Genomic DNA, 19,599 nt, shown 5'->3' on the forward strand with positions numbered 1-19,599 from the left:
TCAAAGGCGCATTGTGCACACCGCCTCTGGTCCTCACAAGATGTCAGTCCACCATGATATCATCCCCACACGTCCTACTCTGTTGCAAAGCAGAATATGTGTTTAAATAGTGCCGTTTTTCAGAGGCTAGAGGGGTAAAATGTACTACTGACTTCAGGTTCAGTCGGCCGCACACGGGATTACCGCAACGTATAAACGTCCGCTCATCTGATTGGACAACCTTTGACTCGTGACGTCAGTGAAAAGATACAATAAAAATAAACAATTTATTTTCGTTTTTTAAAAGAAAAACGAGATAAAATGTACAACTACAGGATAGAGACATGTTGTACACACTTCAAAGGTGACAGTATGGACGCATATTTTGTTGTTGAGTTCATTTTATTTTTAGGGAAATGTGCCTATATAAATAGAAATGGGCTAACTGCAAACCTAATTTTAAACATTTTTCATTCACCAATAATTAAAATATTATAATAGCACTGTTAAAAACAGTGTGAATACAAAGGCAATCAAAACGAATTGTGTATTTAATAAATATTTAATACAAATTTTTATTTTACGTGTTATATTATTACTTTATATGTTTACCCTGATGTCAATTTGTTATTCAATAAGTAAATGAAAATAAATAAAATAATTTATCTTCGTTTTTATTTTCAAAATGTATCAACCGTTGGACAAAATAACAGTTTTATTTCCGAAATGGTAACTTCCGGTATTCATGCTGCATTCACCGAAAATAGGAATGTAGTTATTTAACACATTACATTGCATTTAGCTTAAAAGTTAATAGTTAGAGTTAATACAAATAATTTACATTTTTAATTTATTTAATTGTATATATTTTATTTTAGGTCCACACTCCAATACAGTAGGCGGCGGTAATACACCTTCAAACAAAGAAGAAGACTTCTCGTTTACACAAGAATACAGCTCTGATTATTCCCACGCACCTTTGAACGCACCATAAACATGGCGACCTCCATCGGCATGGTCTCCAGGGTTGGAGCCACTGCTCTGACAGCGCTGAAGCCGATAACAAGGCACTGTTCCCGGCAGAGGATCAGGGTGTTTATCCGGTGCTCTCACGGAGCCCGGAGCAGTTTGTACGATCATTCCGTTAAAGGGTACAGCGACCTGCCGGAGCTGGACATGACGGAAGTGTGTGAGCAGACCGAGAAAGTCATAGCAAATGTGGAAAACAGGAAGGGAGAGCTGAGAGGAGAAGATGTCAGGAAGATAGTAAGTGTTTCTGTAGTTGTTAATTAAGATGACAAATTATTTCTGGGGTTGACAGTTGGCTGGTTGGATGCTGAGAAGCCAAAACATATACTTTAATTCAGTGGTGTAAAGTAACTTAAGTACATGTACTGTAAAAACACTGTACTTACTACACTACAGTATGTTATCTGTTGCTACTGTGTACTTCTACTCCACTACAATTCAGTGGTAAGTGGTGTACTTTTACTCCACTACATTTATTTAGTACTTTTAATTGAACTATTCATATCTTAGACTGCACTGTAACTTTTATCCATGTATTTTTTTCTTTTAATGTTTATTTTATTAGCTTTTCTTTTTAATGACTGATTTTAAATGCCATTTTTCTTAATGTCTTTCATTTTTTGTAAAGCACTTTGAATTGCCTTGTGTTGAAAAGTGCTATATAAATAAACTTGCCTTGCGTTGCCTTAGTTACTTTACACATTTTGGATTAATGATGTGAAATATAACCAAGTGTTAAATCAGACTTTAGTTCCACCTGGAGTAAATCCACCAGCTACCCTGCAGCATACAAAGCCATTCAGACTAGCTGCACCTCCACCAGCTTTGAGAACACTTTCATGATCAATCATTATAAAACATATCATATATATTATTCTGAAATGGACCAATCTGCACAATGACTACTTTTACTGTCGCTACTTTCACTATATTTTGATGCCAATACTTTTACTACACACTGGTAATTCTACTTCTACTAAAGCACAAGATCGGAGTACTTTTACCTTTTAAAATGTATACCTGCAGAGGTATAATCGGAAAATAGCTTTCTGTTGTCAAATACATTTTTGAGTGGAGGGGGGCTTTAAAATGCCCTCCCAATGTTCAAGTCAGATAAGAACATGTCATTCAAAGTATTCCTGTGACCTGACTATGCAATTCTGTAATACAAATGTAACCATAAAACATATTTAACACCTATAATAATCATATCCAGTTTGCATCGCAGCAATGGTTTTTCATACCACTGCTACGCTGACGACACCCAATTAATCCTGTCCTTTCCCCGCTCAGAGACCCAGGTCGTCGCACGCATCTCTGCTTGTTTAGCTGACATCTCTCAGTGAATGTCCGCTCATCATCTCAAGCTCAACCTTGAGACTGAACTGCTTTTCCTTCCGGGAAAAGATTGTCCCTCTCTTGACCTGACTATCAGCATCGGCCCCTCTGTTGTTTCCCCGACTCAGACTGCAAGGAATCTGGGTGTGATCCTAGATAACAACCTGTCCTTCACTGCAAACATCGCTGCTACAACCCGCTGCTCCAGATACACGCTTTACAACATCAGGAAGATACGTCCCCAGCTGACCCAGAAATCGACGCAGGTTCTGGTCCAGGCTCTCGTCACCTCACGCCTAGACTACTGCAACTCCCTCCTGGCTGGTCTACCTGCATGTGCCATCCGACCTCTGCAGCTCATCCAGAATGCAGCGGCTCGTCTGGTCTTCAACCTTCCAAAATTCTCCCACACCACGCCGCTCCCCCGCTCCCTCCACTGGCTTCCGGTAACTGCTAGAATCCACTTCAAGACACTGGTACTTGCGTACCATGCTGCGAATGGATCTGGCCCTTCCTACATCCAGGACATGGTTAAACCGTACACCCCAGCGCGTGCTCTCCGCTCTGCATCAGCCAAACAGCTCGCTGCACCCTCACTGCGAAGGGGACCCAAGTTCCCATCAGCAAAAACACGTGGGTTTGCTATCCTGGCTCCAAGATGGTGGAATGAGCTCCCCATTGACATCAGGACAGCAGAAAGCTCACACACCTTCCGGCGCAGACTGAAGACTCATCTCTTTCGACTCCACTTCGAGCGATAGAACTATTAACAAAGCACTTATATACTAATAAAGGACTGGCTTATCTAAAGCCAGTTGAGGAGCACTTGAAATGTTTTGCTCTATGAAACCTGAAGTACTTTATGATTCTGTTTTCTTCAAGGTTGTATCTTCTTGGTCGAACGCACTTATTGTAAGTCGCTTTGGATAAAAGCGTCAGCTAAATGCAATGTCATGTAAAGAAAGACAAGTATCAACCATAACAGCTATAATAAGCAAAAAAAAACATGGTTATGAAATGTGGAAAAATGTAACTTGGTTTCCACTGTTTTCCTGCTATTTCTATTAACTGTGTTCACATGTGTGTACTGTGCAGGTGTGTGTGTGGCACGAGCTGCAGGCGGTGAGGACGGAGATCTCTGGGCTGGAGCAGCAGAAGGTTCAGATCGGGGAGTCGGTCAAAGCATTAGTGGTCAGTTGTTTGATTGATTTGAACATAGAGACTTGATTTGTGGAAGGAACTCAGATTATTGTGGTTATTTGTGGCGACCAGTGTGAACAAAACACCGATTTCACGAGGAGTCTGACCCCGGACAGGCATTACGAATAACTATTGAATATGTTTGTAAGAATATCAATCAGCCAATCAAATGTTATTTACATAGTCCAACATCACAGATTACCCATGTGTCTCAGGGCGTGTGTACAGCATACACAACCCTCTGTCTCCCAGGAAACATCCAAAGAAATACCACCGTTACCGGGGAGAACATGTACATTTCCAACATGGACCCAACCCAAAGGCTAGATAAGATAATATGAGTAAAACTGCATTTATAACCGTGACATAATTCGTCTTTTCCTCACAGGCCAAGAGCGACAAGAAGAGCCTCAGCAAAGTAAGTTTTAGCATTTTTAACATTTAAAACGTTGTGCCCTGCTCCGTGGTAATGTGGGACCAGGTTCTGATTCTTTCTTTCGTTTTGTCTCACAGCTTCCAGAATTCAACCAGGCTCTGCAGAAAGGGAGAGAGGCCCGCAAGAGACTGCGCCAGCTCTACCCCAAAGAGACGGAGCTGGACCAGGAGCACTACGGACGAGCTCTGAGACTGCCCAACAGCTCACACCCCGATGTGGTGAACACACACACACACACACACACACACACACACACACACACACACACACACACACACACACACACACACACACACACACACACACACACACACACACACACACACACACACACACACACACACACACTCCTGAAATGTATCTATTTAAAGTTATCTGTCTATTTGCCAGCTCATTGAGACCTATTGTGAACCTGGAAATGTTGAGTACCCCAACGTTTTATGTTAGAAATAGTATGGCAGGGGTTTTCAAACTTTTTGTTTATGTGGACCACTATTTATTATCAAGGATTTTCACAGACCACCTCATATGCAAAGTGTAGAAATAAGTGCATATATAAACGTAGTGTTAAAACACCGATATTTTTTACAGTTAATCATAAACAATCAAAAGTAAATTAAAGCCTATCTGATGCTTTTGTGAGCGGTGTCTGTCTGCGTTGTGCATGTCTCTCAAAGAGGACGGCGGACGGTATTTGAATTAGGTCATCCCAAATAATGCCACTAGTGCGCACGTGCGCAGTGCACTCACGAAACGGGCAGACAGGTCTACAAAAAACTACCGCTATGCTTAGTCCTACTTTAGTTACTAAAAAAGCAGACGGCGCTGCGCTCAACACACACACAGACTTAAAACCATGGACACACAGGCATATAAGTAACATAAACAATGTATAGGCCTAAGCTAAGTTGCATAAAGGCTTGAGCTACAGTATTGCAACTAAGCAGACAGCGCTGCTTCCCTCTCTATCTCCACTTTCAAAAGCTATTTAAATCTAAAAAAAAAAAAAATCCCAAAGTGAAATTAACTTATTAAAGGTGGGGAAGGTAAGTTTGAGAAACCGGCTCGAGATACACTTTTTGTTATATTCCATGGAATGCTCTTAACATCCCGATAGCAATGAATATCTGAAGTGCTTTGACAAAAAATCCATTAAGAAATTTCATCTGTGGAAGCCGTGATACTGTAAAAAGCACGACCAATCATCTGATCCGGGCCGGCTAAAGTAACTGGATGGCCTAGCTGCCTGTCAGCCTTCCATCGGGGCACAGACTGATCTCGTGCCCTCATTGGTCATGTGCGCGTTCGTGTGTGTTGGAGGAGGGGCTCTGTGAGGAAGTGGCAGATTTTCTCCGATTGTGTATTTTCAAATTCTAGCGATCTCGAGCCGGTTTCTCAAACTTACCTACCCCACCTTTAAATAAACGAAACGAAAAATATAGCCTACGCAGGGGTGGATCTAGAAAAATATTCATGGGGTGGCAGGAGATTTTGAGGGGTGGCATCCCCTGGCAGAAGTATGCTGATTTCATCGCAGTCATATCAATCAATGTTAACTTGGAAAGCCACAATATTGATATTTTAACTGAATAACATCAGGTGACATTATTGTGGCACATCAGCAAAGCCTTACATATAAATATATAAGATGGCAGACATCATCATGCATTTTAACTGAACAATAACTGAATGAGTTGGTTTCACTCTTAGACCTGCAGGGGTACCAAATCTATGCAGACTGCTGCAATAAGTACATTAATTAACTGTCTCATCGATGTTTGTCTGAATTAATATGATAATATTAACAATCATATTATTCCTATCAGCTGTCCATCAGCCCCCTACACACGGCGGCGTGCGTTGCCGCTTCAACGCTTCTGCCCATTCACTTTGAATGGGGTGACGTCACGATTCGCCGAACTGCATTGTGGGAGCAAAGCGTAGCTTCTCTCGAGGTGCTCGCTGCAAAAGTAGAGCAATGTTCTACTTTTGCCGCCTCGACGGAGGCGTCAGCCAATCAAATCCCTCGTATGAAAATCTGACAGTACAAGCACTAGCCAATCAAACCGGGTGTATGTTGGGAGAGCCAGACCGCAGTTATTTCCCATATGTCACAAAAGGAGGAGAAAATGATCGTGGCGGTAGGGAATCACCCGGTACTCTATGACCAGTCCCTCTTTACATACAGGATACAAACCGGAGGAGCCAGGCATGGGGGGAGGTGGCAGAGACAGTGGGGGAAACTGGTAGGTTTTCGCCTGTTTGGGGAGTTTATATCCAGTGTACTTCGTTTGAATGGACAGCTAGCAAGCATAGACAGTATGTTTAGCCAGCATGGATGTAGCATGCTTTGCTTTGCTTTGTGTGTCCGGGGCGGGACATTCATGTGGTTGGTTGTTGGTCGTGTTGCTCGCGTTGACTCCCCAAGCTCAAGACACGCCCACCGCCAAGCGGCAACGCACGCCTCCAAGATCCAAAGCTTAGTGCGTTTTGATTCAATGCTGAGTACAGCCAAACTTGACAGTCTCTTCTCTGTCATTGTAGACCGCAAATACCTCGTTCCTTCCGTGTACAGTACTTGGGTCCGGATGCTTCTCGTTTTGCACCGTCCAGTTCAAATGAAATCGCCGTCAATCATATACGCTCGCGCCAGACGGCTACACACGGCGTGCGTTGTCGCTTGCCGGCGGGGGGGGGCTGAAACTCGACCAACAACCAATCACATGAATCTCCCGCCCCAGACACACAAGCACGCGGTTTGATTGGCTAGAGCTTGTACTGGCATAGGATTCGATTGGCTGACGCGTCCATCGAGGCGGCAAAAGTAGAACATTGCTCTACTTTTGCAGCGAGCACCGCGAGAGAAGCTACGCTTTGCTCCCACAATGCAGTTCGGCGAATCGTGACGTCACCCCATTCAAAGTGAATGGGCAGAAGCGTTGAAGCGGCAACGCACGCCGCCGTGTGTAGGGGCTCGTGTCTTGTGGTACGTTCATTTGCACTCGGACATTAGATATTTTCTCTCATAAATGTCCGATGAGCACAACGCCCACTACCCCACTGCCTGATATCATTAGAAAGCTGCGAATCTCCTCTTTCCAACAGTGTATACAACTCAAAATGTGTCTTCGGTTCAATGCGACTGATTTCGATAGAGCAGGTCACATAGAGGTGGTCCCCGAAGATCCTTGATAGTAAAAAGTGGATTTTATTTAGCTTTTTTCCACGGTCCGCCTGCAGTACCATCCAGTTTGAGAACCGCTGTAGTATGGGTCCTCATCACATAACTAACTTTTATATGTTGGGCAATGTGCACAATTAGCATAGGTTGCGTTAATTATCACAGGTAGATAATGGGCGTGGACAATTTTAGAGGGGTTTTGGAGGTTATCTGGGATATTGAATCAATTATAATTCAATATTCCAAATAATTACTGACATGAGAGTGGCAATTGTTGTACTCTTGGTGTGCTGATTCGATTAATGTTGGGTCGATTTTAAAGTTTTAGGGGACTCAAAACTGCCATTCTTGATCCTTCAAGGTCCGAAATAGATTCAACATCCTAAATAACCTCCATAACCACCACAAAAGTATCCAAATCGGCCATGCAATTTCTTTAGCTGTTGTCTGCATATGCTAATTAATGCAATGTATGCCAATGTGCAAAAAGCCCATGATATGTGAGTTAGCATCCGGCAGTTTCTATGTACTGAGGACCGTACTGTACATTTCTCACATACAACGTTGGGGTACTCAACATACTTGTCTTTTCCTCTTCCAGCCGGTTGGAGACGAGAGCCAGGCGAAGGTGGTGGAGCTGGTTGGAGAGAAACCAGGTGATTGATCAGGACTGTCGGATCAATGATAATCATCCAAAGTGCTTTACCTGTGATTCAGAAAACACTAATCCCATAATCTGCTCTCTGTCGGCTGCAGAGTTTGACTTCCAGCCCAGAGGCCATGTGGAGCTGGGGGAGGAGCTGGGTCTCATCAGGCAGAGGTGAGGACCGCTCTCATGTCTCCCACTTTATATTACACTTTCACCTGTGCACTACTCTTTTTGAGACTTAGGGAAAGAGGACGTTAGTTTCGTCTGTTGAATCAGCCTGCAAGTGAGAGCAAAGAAAGTAAAAATTTGACGTGCAATATGTATACAAATTTGTCCATTTGGTTTAATAACTTGTCTAAGATTACAGGAATGGTTTGATGGCTCTTATACACAGTCTATTAGTTACAGTACCCGCCGGTGAACTGGACCCCATGTTGGCACAAGAGCTGAACAATGTGCTGCCGTGGACAAAGAGCAGCAAAACGTATTCAAGCTACCTAAAAAATCCATATAAAACAAATAGTACAAAACTACATCAACACGTGTCCCCTCTTCTTCTTCATGTCTCTTCTACATCAACATGTGTCCCCTCTTCTTCTTCATGTCTCTTCTACATCAACATGTGTCCCCTCTTCTTCTTCATGTCTCTTCTACATCAACATGTGTCCCCTCTTCTTCTTCATGTCTCTTCTACATCAACATGTGTCCCCTCTTCTTCTTCATGTCTCTTCTACATCAACATGTGTCCCCTCTTCTTCTTCATGTCTCTTCTACATCAACATGTGTCCCCTCTTCTTCTTCATGTCTCTTCTACATCAACACGTGTCCCTTCTTCTTCATGTCTCTTCTACATCAACATGTGTCCCCTCTTCTCCATGTCTCTTCTACATCAACATGTGTCCCCTCTTCTTCATGTCTCTTCTCCATCAACATGTGTCCCCTCTTCTTCATGTCTCTTCTACATCAACATGTGTCCCCTCTTCTTCATGTCTCTTCTACATCAACATGTGTCCCCTCTTCTCCATGTCTCTTCTACATCAACATGTGTCCCCTCTTCTTCTTCATGTCTCTTCTACATCAACACGTGTCCCTTCTTCTTCATGTCTCTTCTACATCAACATGTGTCCCCTCTTCTCCATGTCTCTTCTACATCAACATGTGTCCCCTCTTCTTCATGTCTCTTCTTCATCAACATGTGTCCCCTCTTCTTCATGTCTCTTCTCCATCAACATGTGTCCCCTCTTCTTCATGTCTCTTCTACATCAACACGTGTCCCCTCTTCTTCATGTCTCTTCTACATCAACACGTGTCCCCTCTTCTTCATGTCTCTTCTAAAAACAGAGACAGTATAATGAAAAAAACAGTATAATAGGGGACCTTTTAAAAAAACAAAAAGCCAACTATTGATATAAACGGGGATCATTATGCTTTGTTCCTGCAGACATCTGGCTCACATCTCGGGCCACAGGTCGTACTACCTGAGGGGAGCGGGGGCCAGACTTCAGACCGCTCTGCAGAACTTCGCCCTCGACACCCTGCAGCGACGGGTGAGCATGTGTGAGAATATCAGATATTCTAAATGTTTATTATTATTCTGTTTTGGAGAGCTAACGTTGAGTTTCCCCTCTGACTCCCGCAGGGCTTCGTTCCCATGGTCGTGCCTGACATGCTGAAGGGGGCAGTGTTTGTGAGTCGCACAAGTCGCACAAGTTTCTATTGTTTTAATCTGAACGATTACATGTACAAAACAACATGGCTCTTTCACAATGAACCAACAGGATAGAGCAAGTGCATAATAAAGAGAACAATAAACATATCAGACATTACTATTTACAATAAATAAGAATACAATAAAGTAAATGTATTAAATATTTACTTTATTGTTTCATTTCTTATAATTAGCTTCTAGGTTTTTTTTTATTAAATAAAATCATGAAATACACAAAATGTAGAATTTGTAGACTTAGATTTGTGTATATAACATGAAAGAAGAGTAGAGGCGAAGTCCCGCCCATCTACTTCCGACCCATGGGACCTTATTTTGGAAAAAGTATGTATTGAAGTCAATGGAGAGAGAAAACGTATCTTTCGATCCCGTTTGAATTGTGCCATGAATTAAACACGTGATGTTTGTCAATCTTAAACAATTATTTCCGTGTCAAAAAAGTCACAGTTTGTCGTAAAACTGTTGAAATATAAGACGATGAAAAATACGCAGCGAGAAAGACTACAAATCCCAGAATCCCGGTCCCGCATGCTGGCTCTTAGGAACCGACTCACTCCCCTTGTGTGTGTGCACAGCTCTCAACGCGCCCAGACGTGATTTCCACCTCTTTTAATACTTTCCGCCTCGTTCTGAGAGAAAGACGTGAAATGTTTCAACGTGACGGCCGTCTGGGTGTGTGGTGCGAGATGGGAGATCAGTGATTCCCGCAGAAATGAAATATACTTTGGGGGAACGACTCGGGGCGGGTGCGTGGCAAAAATCTCCTCAGAAATCTCTCAAAAACTTAGGATCGGGGCTAGTCCTGGTGGGCTACCCAGGCTGAGTGACAAGGTGGCATCCAGGAAACTGAAATTTGCAGGTCACTGCCATCGACACCAGGAACTTCCAGCTGGCAAGTTAGTATTCTGGGAGCCAACACACGGGCACCGACCAAGAGGGCGCCCCACGCCAACATACGTGGAGGTGCTGAGGAAGGATGTGGGGGTGGAAAGCTCCACAGAGCTGGCCGGGTGTATGGAGGACCGTGAGGGTTGGCGAACCCGTTGGCAAACTCGTCTAAGGACGACCTAGTAGTAGTAGTCCTTGATTGGCTCAAGTTCACACCTTTTTAGGGGCGGGGCTAGTGATGTAGAGATAATCCCACTGACATCATCATTTGATTCCAAAAGTGGGTCTGGACTCGCGCCCATAGAGGCTGTTTACCAGTATAATGGCTCCCCCCAAAGTATAATTGATGGTTTTTAAAGTTTTGTTTACTCACTGAGCACTCATTGCCACCAATGCAAATGAGTGCTCACTGAGTAAACAAAAAAAAAAAACACACAAATTATACTTTGGGGGCCCCCAAAGTATAAACATGCTGTGGGAATCACTGGAGATGTAGTTCATTGAGCGGTTTCACACAAAACAAAGTGTTACTTCACAGTTTTACGACACATTTTGATTTTTTTGAGTTGCAAAATTATCTTTTGAATTGACAAACATCATACGTGTAATTCGTGGCACAATTCAAACGGGATCGAAAGATAATCTTTCTCTCTCCGTTGACTTCAATACATACTTTTTATGAAATAAGGTCCCCCGGAAAGGGAGGGACTTCGCCTCTCTATGATAGTAGCTGAACACTGTTTCTAACATCCCTGATATTGTGTTGACACGTTGACGCAATAAGATTTTATAATCCAAAAATGAGATTAGATTTAAATGCACATTAATAATTATGAGTAAATATTTTGCCACAAAACACCAAAAGTTCAGTTAAAGCCCTTTTAAGCCATCACATGTGCTCCACTATGTAACTACTGTTGTGTTTTTAATGATGTGTTCGTCCCCCTGCAGGAGGGCTGTGGGATGCAGCCCAAATCCCACCGCTCTCAGGTTTATTCTCTGGACCCGGAGCTATTCCCAGACCTGAACCTGGCCGGCACCGGAGAGGTCGGAGTGGCAGGTATTCATCTCTAACGTTTATGTGTTAATGTGTTGCAGTCACAACAAGGTTTTCACTTTTAACAATAACTCGAAGTCAGGGTTCTTACGGTCATTACAAACCTGGAAGTCATGGAAATTCAAGTTTGGAAAATTCATGAAAATGTAACTAAAGTTGCATCAAATATATTTGATCTAATCGCCGAAATAGTAATACTATAACGATAATACATACTGTATCGTATAGTAATGAAATGTAAAATGGCATTTAACTGACGAGGTATTTTGCTGGTGAGAGATTGTAGTTACTTTAGCGCAGTGGTTCTCAAACTTTTTCTGTCAGGCCCCCCCTTTGGAGAAAAAAAAAAGTCGGGCCCCCCCAACACAAATAGTCAGGCTCAGTGGCGGCGCCAGAGATTTATTTTGGGGGTGCTGTGGGGTAGCTTGACGTTTCATAGAGGGTGCTCAAACATTTAGGGTTTCCCATTAAGGTACCTGTCGATACAGTGGAATTTTCTGCAACACTCCCCGCGCATATACACAGTGTACCCGCAACTGTTACAATGAAGGCTCGATATCAGCTCACGGCATAAAGGTGTAAGCAGGGGTAAAGTGCTATTTGTATAGGTGGTGTGTGGACCTCACATAGGGGGGTCCAGGGGCATGCTCCCCCGGGAAGATTTTTAAATATTGAAGTTAAAAGCATCAATCTGGTGCACTTTGAGAGCAACATGAAGAGATCTATGGATACATCTCTCAAAACCCAGATGAAACAGAACTGTAAACAGATTTACTTTTTCTTTATGGATATTTTACAAATCACTCTCCTTTTAAACTTTATTCTTTTTTTAATGCCATATACTATTTCATACCTGTTTTTAATTTATTCTCTTATTTTTTTATAACTATAATGATCATATAAACGTGTGCCTCAGAAATAATTGTTTACATTAATGGTGACCAAAACGTTTGAGCCCCACTGAGATAACACTGAGAGAGTCCTTTAGCTCACTGAGTCTCTCAGTCTGACAGGAGAGGACTCTCCTCCACTTTGTTGTTGAAAAAACTCCTTATATCCTTATCTGTTAGCGTAGCTCGCTAGCACCAGAAGCTAACAACAACGATCTCCGGTACCGGTGCGCTCTCTCTCTCTCTCTCTCTCTCTCTCGCGCACGCACACAAAATGGCTCGTTCCACACACACACAGAGCCGAGCTTTAATGAAACACAGAGACCTAGACGTAATGGTACTGCATCATATTATTTTCGAATCAATAATTTTTCAAAATATGAATTATTTTTTCTTTTTTTTTAAATAACCATTTTTCCTTCTGGTCTCTCGCGCCACTCTGTCAGGCCTCGGCGCCCCCCTGTCAGGCTTCGGTGCCCCCCACTTTGAGAACCACACTGCTTTAGCGTGGAGAAGCTAGTAAGCCTACTATTTGATTTGTTTTTAAAATAAACAATTTTCAGTGGTACCGCTGAGAAAGAGTAATTTTTTTAATTTGTAATTGGTAAAGGTCATGGAAAAGTCAGAGCCTTGGTGTTGGGAACAGATGGTCACAGGTTCAAACCCCACTGCAGTCAGCATGTCGTTGTGTCCCTGAGACTCTTCACCCCAAAGTGCTCCTGTGGGGATTGCCCACAGTATTGAGTATGTAAGTCGCTTTGGATAAAAGCGTCTAACAAGTGACATGTAATGTAATGTCATGTAATTAGTGAAAAAGTGTATGAACCCTGAGAAGTGGTAGAAGTACTTGAGGAGCAATAAGTAAAGGTTCTGCTCTCAAAATCTTGCTTCAGTATAAGTACAAAAGTATCATCAAATGAAACCTAAAGTACCAAAAGTACCCAACATGTGTAATATTCAGAATCGTAAACAGTACATTACTGGATTAGGATTATTGATGCCTTAATGTGTTCATCACAGCTGGTCACAGTGGAGCTGATTTATATTTTATATTTTACTTCATACAGTGGCGAGCCGTGACTTTTATAGCTAGGCCCTCTGACCCCCCCTGCATCATGAACGAATTTATGCTAATCATAAATCTATCGATCATAAATCTATCGACTAGATTTATGATTCGAAAATAAAAAAAGTAGGGTAGACATGTGGATATTATCCAGCTGAACAAAACGTGCATTTATCTAACAGGTTCGTTTTCCACAGACCTTATTTCAAGCTATTTTCCAAAACCCTATGGAGAAATCCCGCTGCTTTCTGTCGAGGGAATCCGAGCGCAGCTTACTTCCGGGTTTTAGGACGCGTCACTGCACCACTTGCATAGACCTCACAGCGGGCGGAACTTGTCATAAAGTCCGCGAAAAGAAAGCCCGCCCATTTAGAGGGAAGATATGATTGGTCAATTGTGCTGTCATTTGACATTACTCTCTCATTAGTTACTAGCGGGCCCTCTGTGAATGTAGAGAGGGACCAAGCTCTCCCGTCTTCACAGAACTCGCAGAGACGGCATTTAACCCTTCACATTCCAACAGAAACTGAACAGGCAGATTTGAAGGATTTATTTCTTTGGAAATGTTATTTTAAATACAATTAAATCAACTTATTTTGGTAAAACTAAAAATGTAACAAAACATATATCTAAAAAATAATATTTAAAAAAAAATGTTTTTTTTTTATGTTTTCAAATATTATTATTTTTAATATCTTAGGCCCTCACAGAGGGCCTAGAGGGCCCTGACGGCTCGCCACTGACTTCATATGATACTATATATTGTTGATGTATATTTTGTATTGGCTAATAATCTGAATCATTAAAGTAAGTTCTCATTTTTAGGATAACTGGAATTAAAAAGTACAATATTGTCTTTAAAATGTTAGTGTAGTTGTATAAAGTAGCATACATTGAAATAAACTTACGTACAGTCCTTTAGGTCCAGGTAGTTGATCAGGACCAGGGAATGGTACAGCTACACACACACACACACACACACACACACACACACACACACACACACACACACACACACACACACACACACACCCTCACCGACATCAACATCTTCCCAGGTAGCTGCACACACGCACACACACACACACACACACACACACACACACACACACACACACACACACACACCCTCACCGACATCAACATCTGCCCAGGTAGCTACACACACATGCACACTAATACAACACACACACACCGACATCAACATCTTCCCAGGTAGCTGCACACGCACACACACACACACACACACACACACACACACACACACACACACCCTCACCTTCATCGACATCAACATCTGCCCAGGTAGCTACACACACACATGCACACTAATACAACACACACTGCAACATCTTCCCAGGTAGCTACACACACACACACACACACACACACACACACACACACACACACACACACACACACACACACACACACACACACACTAGCGTATATATGAAGTTAGAGCTGGAAACATCCATGTCACATGTGTCTCTCTGCTGCAGGTTATTTCATGGATCACGCCGTGAACTGGAAGGACCTGCCCGCCAGGTACTGAGCAGAACCCTCACTCTTAACTCTACAGAAAAATAACAAGCTCTATTTGGTCTGACGATGTGTGACGTGTCTGCAGGACGGTGTGCAGCAGCACCTGCTACAGAGCAGAGACCGACACCGGCAGGGAGACATGGGGCCTGTACAGAGTGCATCACTTCAGCAAGGTAACACACACATGTATTACACACACAGGAATCTCTCTCATACACATAGGCATTCACTGTGTGTGTGTGTGTGTGTGTGTGTGTGTGTGTGTGTGTGTGTGTGTGTGTGTGTGTGTGTGTGTGTGTGTGTGTGTGTGTGTGTGTGTGTGTGTGTGTGTGTGTGTGTGTGTGTGTGGTGTGTGTGTGTGTGTGTGTGTGTGTGTTGTGTGTGTGTGTGTGTGTGTGTGTGTGTGTGTGTGTGTGTGTGTGTGTGTGTGTGTGTGTGTGTGTGTGTGTGTGTCTCTATAGGTAGAGATGTTTGGAGTGACGGCAGATGAGACGGGAGAAGAGAGCGCTCAGCTGCTGCAGGAGTTCATCGCCTTACAGAAAGAGATGTTCTCTGCACTGGAACTACACTACAGGTGAGTACACACACACACACACCGCACACACCACACACACACACACACACAACATCTGAATGGCCATGTTCTTTCCTCAGAGTTCTGGACATGCCGACGCAGGAGCTCGGTCTTCCGGCACACAGGAAGTACGACATTGAAGCCTGGATGCCCGGGAGGGGCAGCTACGGAGAGGTCAGTCACACACTGATGGAGATATCTGCTGACCATGAGATTTATAAAGATGGTTATTTGTGAAAATGTCTCCTGCAGCTAAACTTCCCTTCCATATCAGCGACCTCCTCTTATCACTCCAGAGTTCAGTGACACGCTAGCAATCACATCATTTCTCAAAAGTGTAATTCTGTCAACATCTGAAAGAAAGAAAAACAGACAGAAATCACAACGTATGCTTCCCTCCTCGATTTCCATCTTTGGGTGAAAAATATCAACGTTCTGTTCATTTAACAATTTGGTCCTGAATTAGTATTGGAGAGCAGAATCTGTGTCGTGTACGAACACAGCGATGTGTAGCAACTATTTAGACTCTATTTGGCTAGAAATGGAACTGGCTTTCAATATAAATCATTCAATCAAAGTTTATTTATATAACCACACATTTTACATTTGTCTCTTTGGGGATATCGATAAATTAAGGCTATTAAACGGCATTTTCCATGGTATTACATTTTGTAGCTTGTTTTCAATAAGTATATAAATGGTCCAGAGAGGTTGTGTTCTACAGTCTGCCTGAATGTAGTCACGGCGTAGGTGTGTCGTGTGATTCTGTGTAGTTTATTGATGGCATCCCGTTGGGTTTGACGTCATCTGAACGGGACATCGCGCGCTCACTGCTTGATAGCGCGCGAAGGTCCGTTTACGCCGGTTGCTAAGCAACATCGTTATGGGGAAATGCAAGTCTGCGTCCAAATGGTTGGAAGATAAGGAGGAAGGACAATCAATACTGTATATAGTCAATGTGAGGTAAAGTGTGTCGCCAAGGTAACCGGTTTAAACTCCAAGTGGCGATGAGGTCTTAACATGTATGGAAAGGGTCCAAAGATCCAAAAATACTTAAAGTTCCACAAATACTTAAAGTTCCAAATATACTTAAAGTTCCAAATATACTTAAAGTTCCAAAAATACTTAAAGTTCCAAATATACTTAAAGTTCCAAAGATACTTAAAGTTCCAAAAATACGGCACATGGTTGGAAGATAAGGAGGAAGGACAATCAATACTGTATATAGTCAATGTGAGGTAAAGTGTGTCGCCAAGGTAACCGGTTAGAACTCCAAGTGGCGATGAGGTCTTAACATGTATGGAAAGGGTCTTAAAAAAGGTTTTACATCTGACTTCAGGATTCCTGCAACAGGAAGACGAGACCCTCTGTCCTTGGACCCTCACATAGGATAAGGAAAAACTCCCAAATAAATGGATAAAGAGAGTCAATAAGATGTGATTATTAAAATAGTGAAGATGAGGATGATGTAATTGCAGGTTTCATGAACGTCAATCTCGTGTCATGGGGTACGGAAACAGTTGAACGAGGCCTGCATATTGTCCCCACAGAGCGTGTGTTTCTGATCTCACTTCTTCTCTCTTTATCAGATCTCCAGCGGGTCTAACTGCACAGACTACCAGAGCAGACGCCTGAACATCCTGTACGAGCGCGAGGACGGCCTCCTGCAGTACGCCCACACCGTGAGTGTGTGTGTGTGTGTGTGTGTGTGTGTGTGTGTGTGTGTGTGTGTGTGTGTGTGTGTGTGTGTGTGTGTGTGTGTGTGTGTGTGTGTGTGTGTGTGTGTGTGTGTGTGTGTGTGTGTGTGTGTGTGTGTGTGTGTGTGTGTGTGTGTGTGTGTGTGTGTGTGGTGTGTGTGTGTGTGTGGTGTGTGTGTGTGTGTGTGTGTGTGTGTGGTGTGTGTGTGTGTGTGTGTGTGTGTGTGTGTGTGTGTGTGTGTGTGTGTGTGTGTGTGTGTGTGTGTGTGTGTGTGTGTGTGTGTGTGTGTGTGTGTGTGTGTGTGTGTGTGTGTGTGTGTGTGTGTGTGTGTGTGTCTGAGTCTGACATCACCTCCATCATGTCTCTGTGCCTCTCTGCAGGTGAACGCGACAGCCTGTGCCATCCCCAGAACCATCATCGCTATCCTGGAGACCCACCAGACCAAAGTAAGAGCTCACTTCCACCATGAGAGGATCCCAAACCCTGGATTATTTAATGCAAACAGTCATGGAAAACTACAGCAAGGATTGAAATGTCCTGGGCAAAATGAATTGTGTTGAAAAGAATGAGAAACACAATTGTTTGTCGAGGCGCTCAGGCCTTTTTTGTGGATGTGTTCCTTTTACTGCATGCTAAAAATGGTATGTTATCCATAATAGCCGTCAAGAAAGGCCTCAATAATATATTTGTATTCATGTCCCTGCATTCTCTACTAGCTGGGAACGTTGATACATCTCGTTGTTATGCATTAACCCAGCTCACAACAACACATTCAATCTTAGAAATTCAAAACATCATGTTTTTTCAGACAAAGTTTGAAATATTAATCTTTAGAAAAATATCTGAGTTGCTTTTAGTCTTCTATTTTTGTGTTTTCTATCAAAACTACATTATTTCACATTGTTGCATGCACCTGTGTTAAAGTGGCTCCCCCTTGTGATTGTTGTCAGTCAATTCTAAACACAAATTGTCATGTATTTGATAAGAAATGCTGAAATAAGGATCTAGTAGTAATACTGCAGTTGCCTCTACTTTGCAAATCAGTTTTACATTTTCCCGAGGCAATACATACATAAATATCATAGGCTAAGTTTACTCAATGAAGAGAGATAACTTAAAGAGTTCTTGGTCATTGAGATATTTAGTCTTTATGTTAAAGGTGGGGTAGGTAATTCACTTCAGAAACACTTGTTATATTCCATGGAATGCTCTTCACATCCCGATAGCAATGAATACATTAAGAAATGTCATCTGTGGAAGCCGTGGCGCTGTAGAAAGCACGACCAATCATCAGAGCCGGCCCGGCTAAAATAACTGGATGGCCTACCTGCCTGTCAGCCTTCCATCTGGGCACAGACTTATCTCGTGCCCTCATTGGTCATGTGCTTGTTCGTGTGTGTTGGAGGAGGGGCTCTGTGAGGAAGTCTGATTTTTTTCGGCTGCGTACTTTCAAATTCTAGCGCACTCGAGCTGGTTTCTCCATTCTTACCTACCCCACCTTTTACATCCCACAAACTCCCACATTTCTTCACTTCTTTGATTCTGTGTGCTGTGACTTGATTTTAATGGGGCATGGAAAAAGTGTAGAAAAACTATTAATTTAGGTATTATAGTAAAAAAACATTTATTTATAAAGACACTGTGATACAAATATTAAAGGAAAGGCAGTATGTGTAATGTGTTTATGTTTATTTCATAGAGATATGAACCCTTTTCACAATGTTTCATAGAAATGGACAATGCCTTATATGAGAATTCATTTTTAAAGGACTCTTAAACTTCTTAGGGATTTACTGTAACCCTATTGGTGGAATATAAAAATATATATATTTAAAAGATTTCATTTATTTCAAACCCTTTTTTAAATCCAATTGACTTAAAATCACAGTGTTAATAATTATGAACACCATTGTGTTTTTAAATGTTGTGTTTACCGACATCCTTTCTCTCCGTCTCCCCAGGAGGGATCAGTGCGAGTCCCCCGCGCTCTGCAGCCTTTTCTGGGCCTGGAAGTGATCGAGAAGCCCAAATACACTCCTCTGAAATACATCGGACCGAACCAGCACAACAGACCCCCCCCGACCCGCTCCCAAGAGCAGATGACACACACACACACACACACACACAGAAAGCAGACGTGCATCAGGAGGTTTCACACACTGTCTGTTGAGAAATATTTCCATTGTTCTTCAGATGAAATGAAACACACGTCACTGTTTTGAGGCCACGGCTCAGACCCGGCAGTGTCCTGTCTCTGTAAATATATTTATGTCTTATTTTGTTGCTTTTGAACGCTATGAACTGGTCAATGAACGCAAGCATGTGTGTTAGTGTGGGTCATAA

The 19,599-nt window shown here is 42.7% G+C and overlaps 1 protein-coding gene across 1 annotated transcript; it reads left to right on the plus strand.

Moving 5' to 3' along the window:
* Nucleotides 1–962: 962 nt before the first annotated feature.
* sars2 (seryl-tRNA synthetase 2, mitochondrial) lies at nucleotides 963–19,377 on the plus strand. Its single transcript, XM_034078706.2, is given in 17 exon segments — nucleotides 963–1,245; nucleotides 3,442–3,537; nucleotides 3,935–3,964; nucleotides 4,060–4,200; nucleotides 7,765–7,819; nucleotides 7,920–7,983; nucleotides 9,254–9,359; nucleotides 9,452–9,499; nucleotides 11,378–11,486; nucleotides 14,942–14,987; nucleotides 15,070–15,157; nucleotides 15,446–15,558; nucleotides 15,639–15,732; nucleotides 17,148–17,240; nucleotides 17,637–17,702; nucleotides 19,218–19,328; nucleotides 19,330–19,377. Coding segments are annotated over 17 exon segments (1,560 nt in total). The 5' UTR covers nucleotides 963–975; the 3' UTR covers nucleotides 19,360–19,377.
* The last annotated feature ends 222 nt before the right edge of the window (nucleotides 19,378–19,599 follow it).

This window comes from Pseudochaenichthys georgianus, unplaced genomic scaffold, assembly GCF_902827115.2.
Source record: "Pseudochaenichthys georgianus unplaced genomic scaffold, fPseGeo1.2 scaffold_468_arrow_ctg1, whole genome shotgun sequence".
In the NCBI taxonomy this organism is placed as follows: domain Eukaryota; kingdom Metazoa; phylum Chordata; class Actinopteri; order Perciformes; family Channichthyidae; genus Pseudochaenichthys; species Pseudochaenichthys georgianus.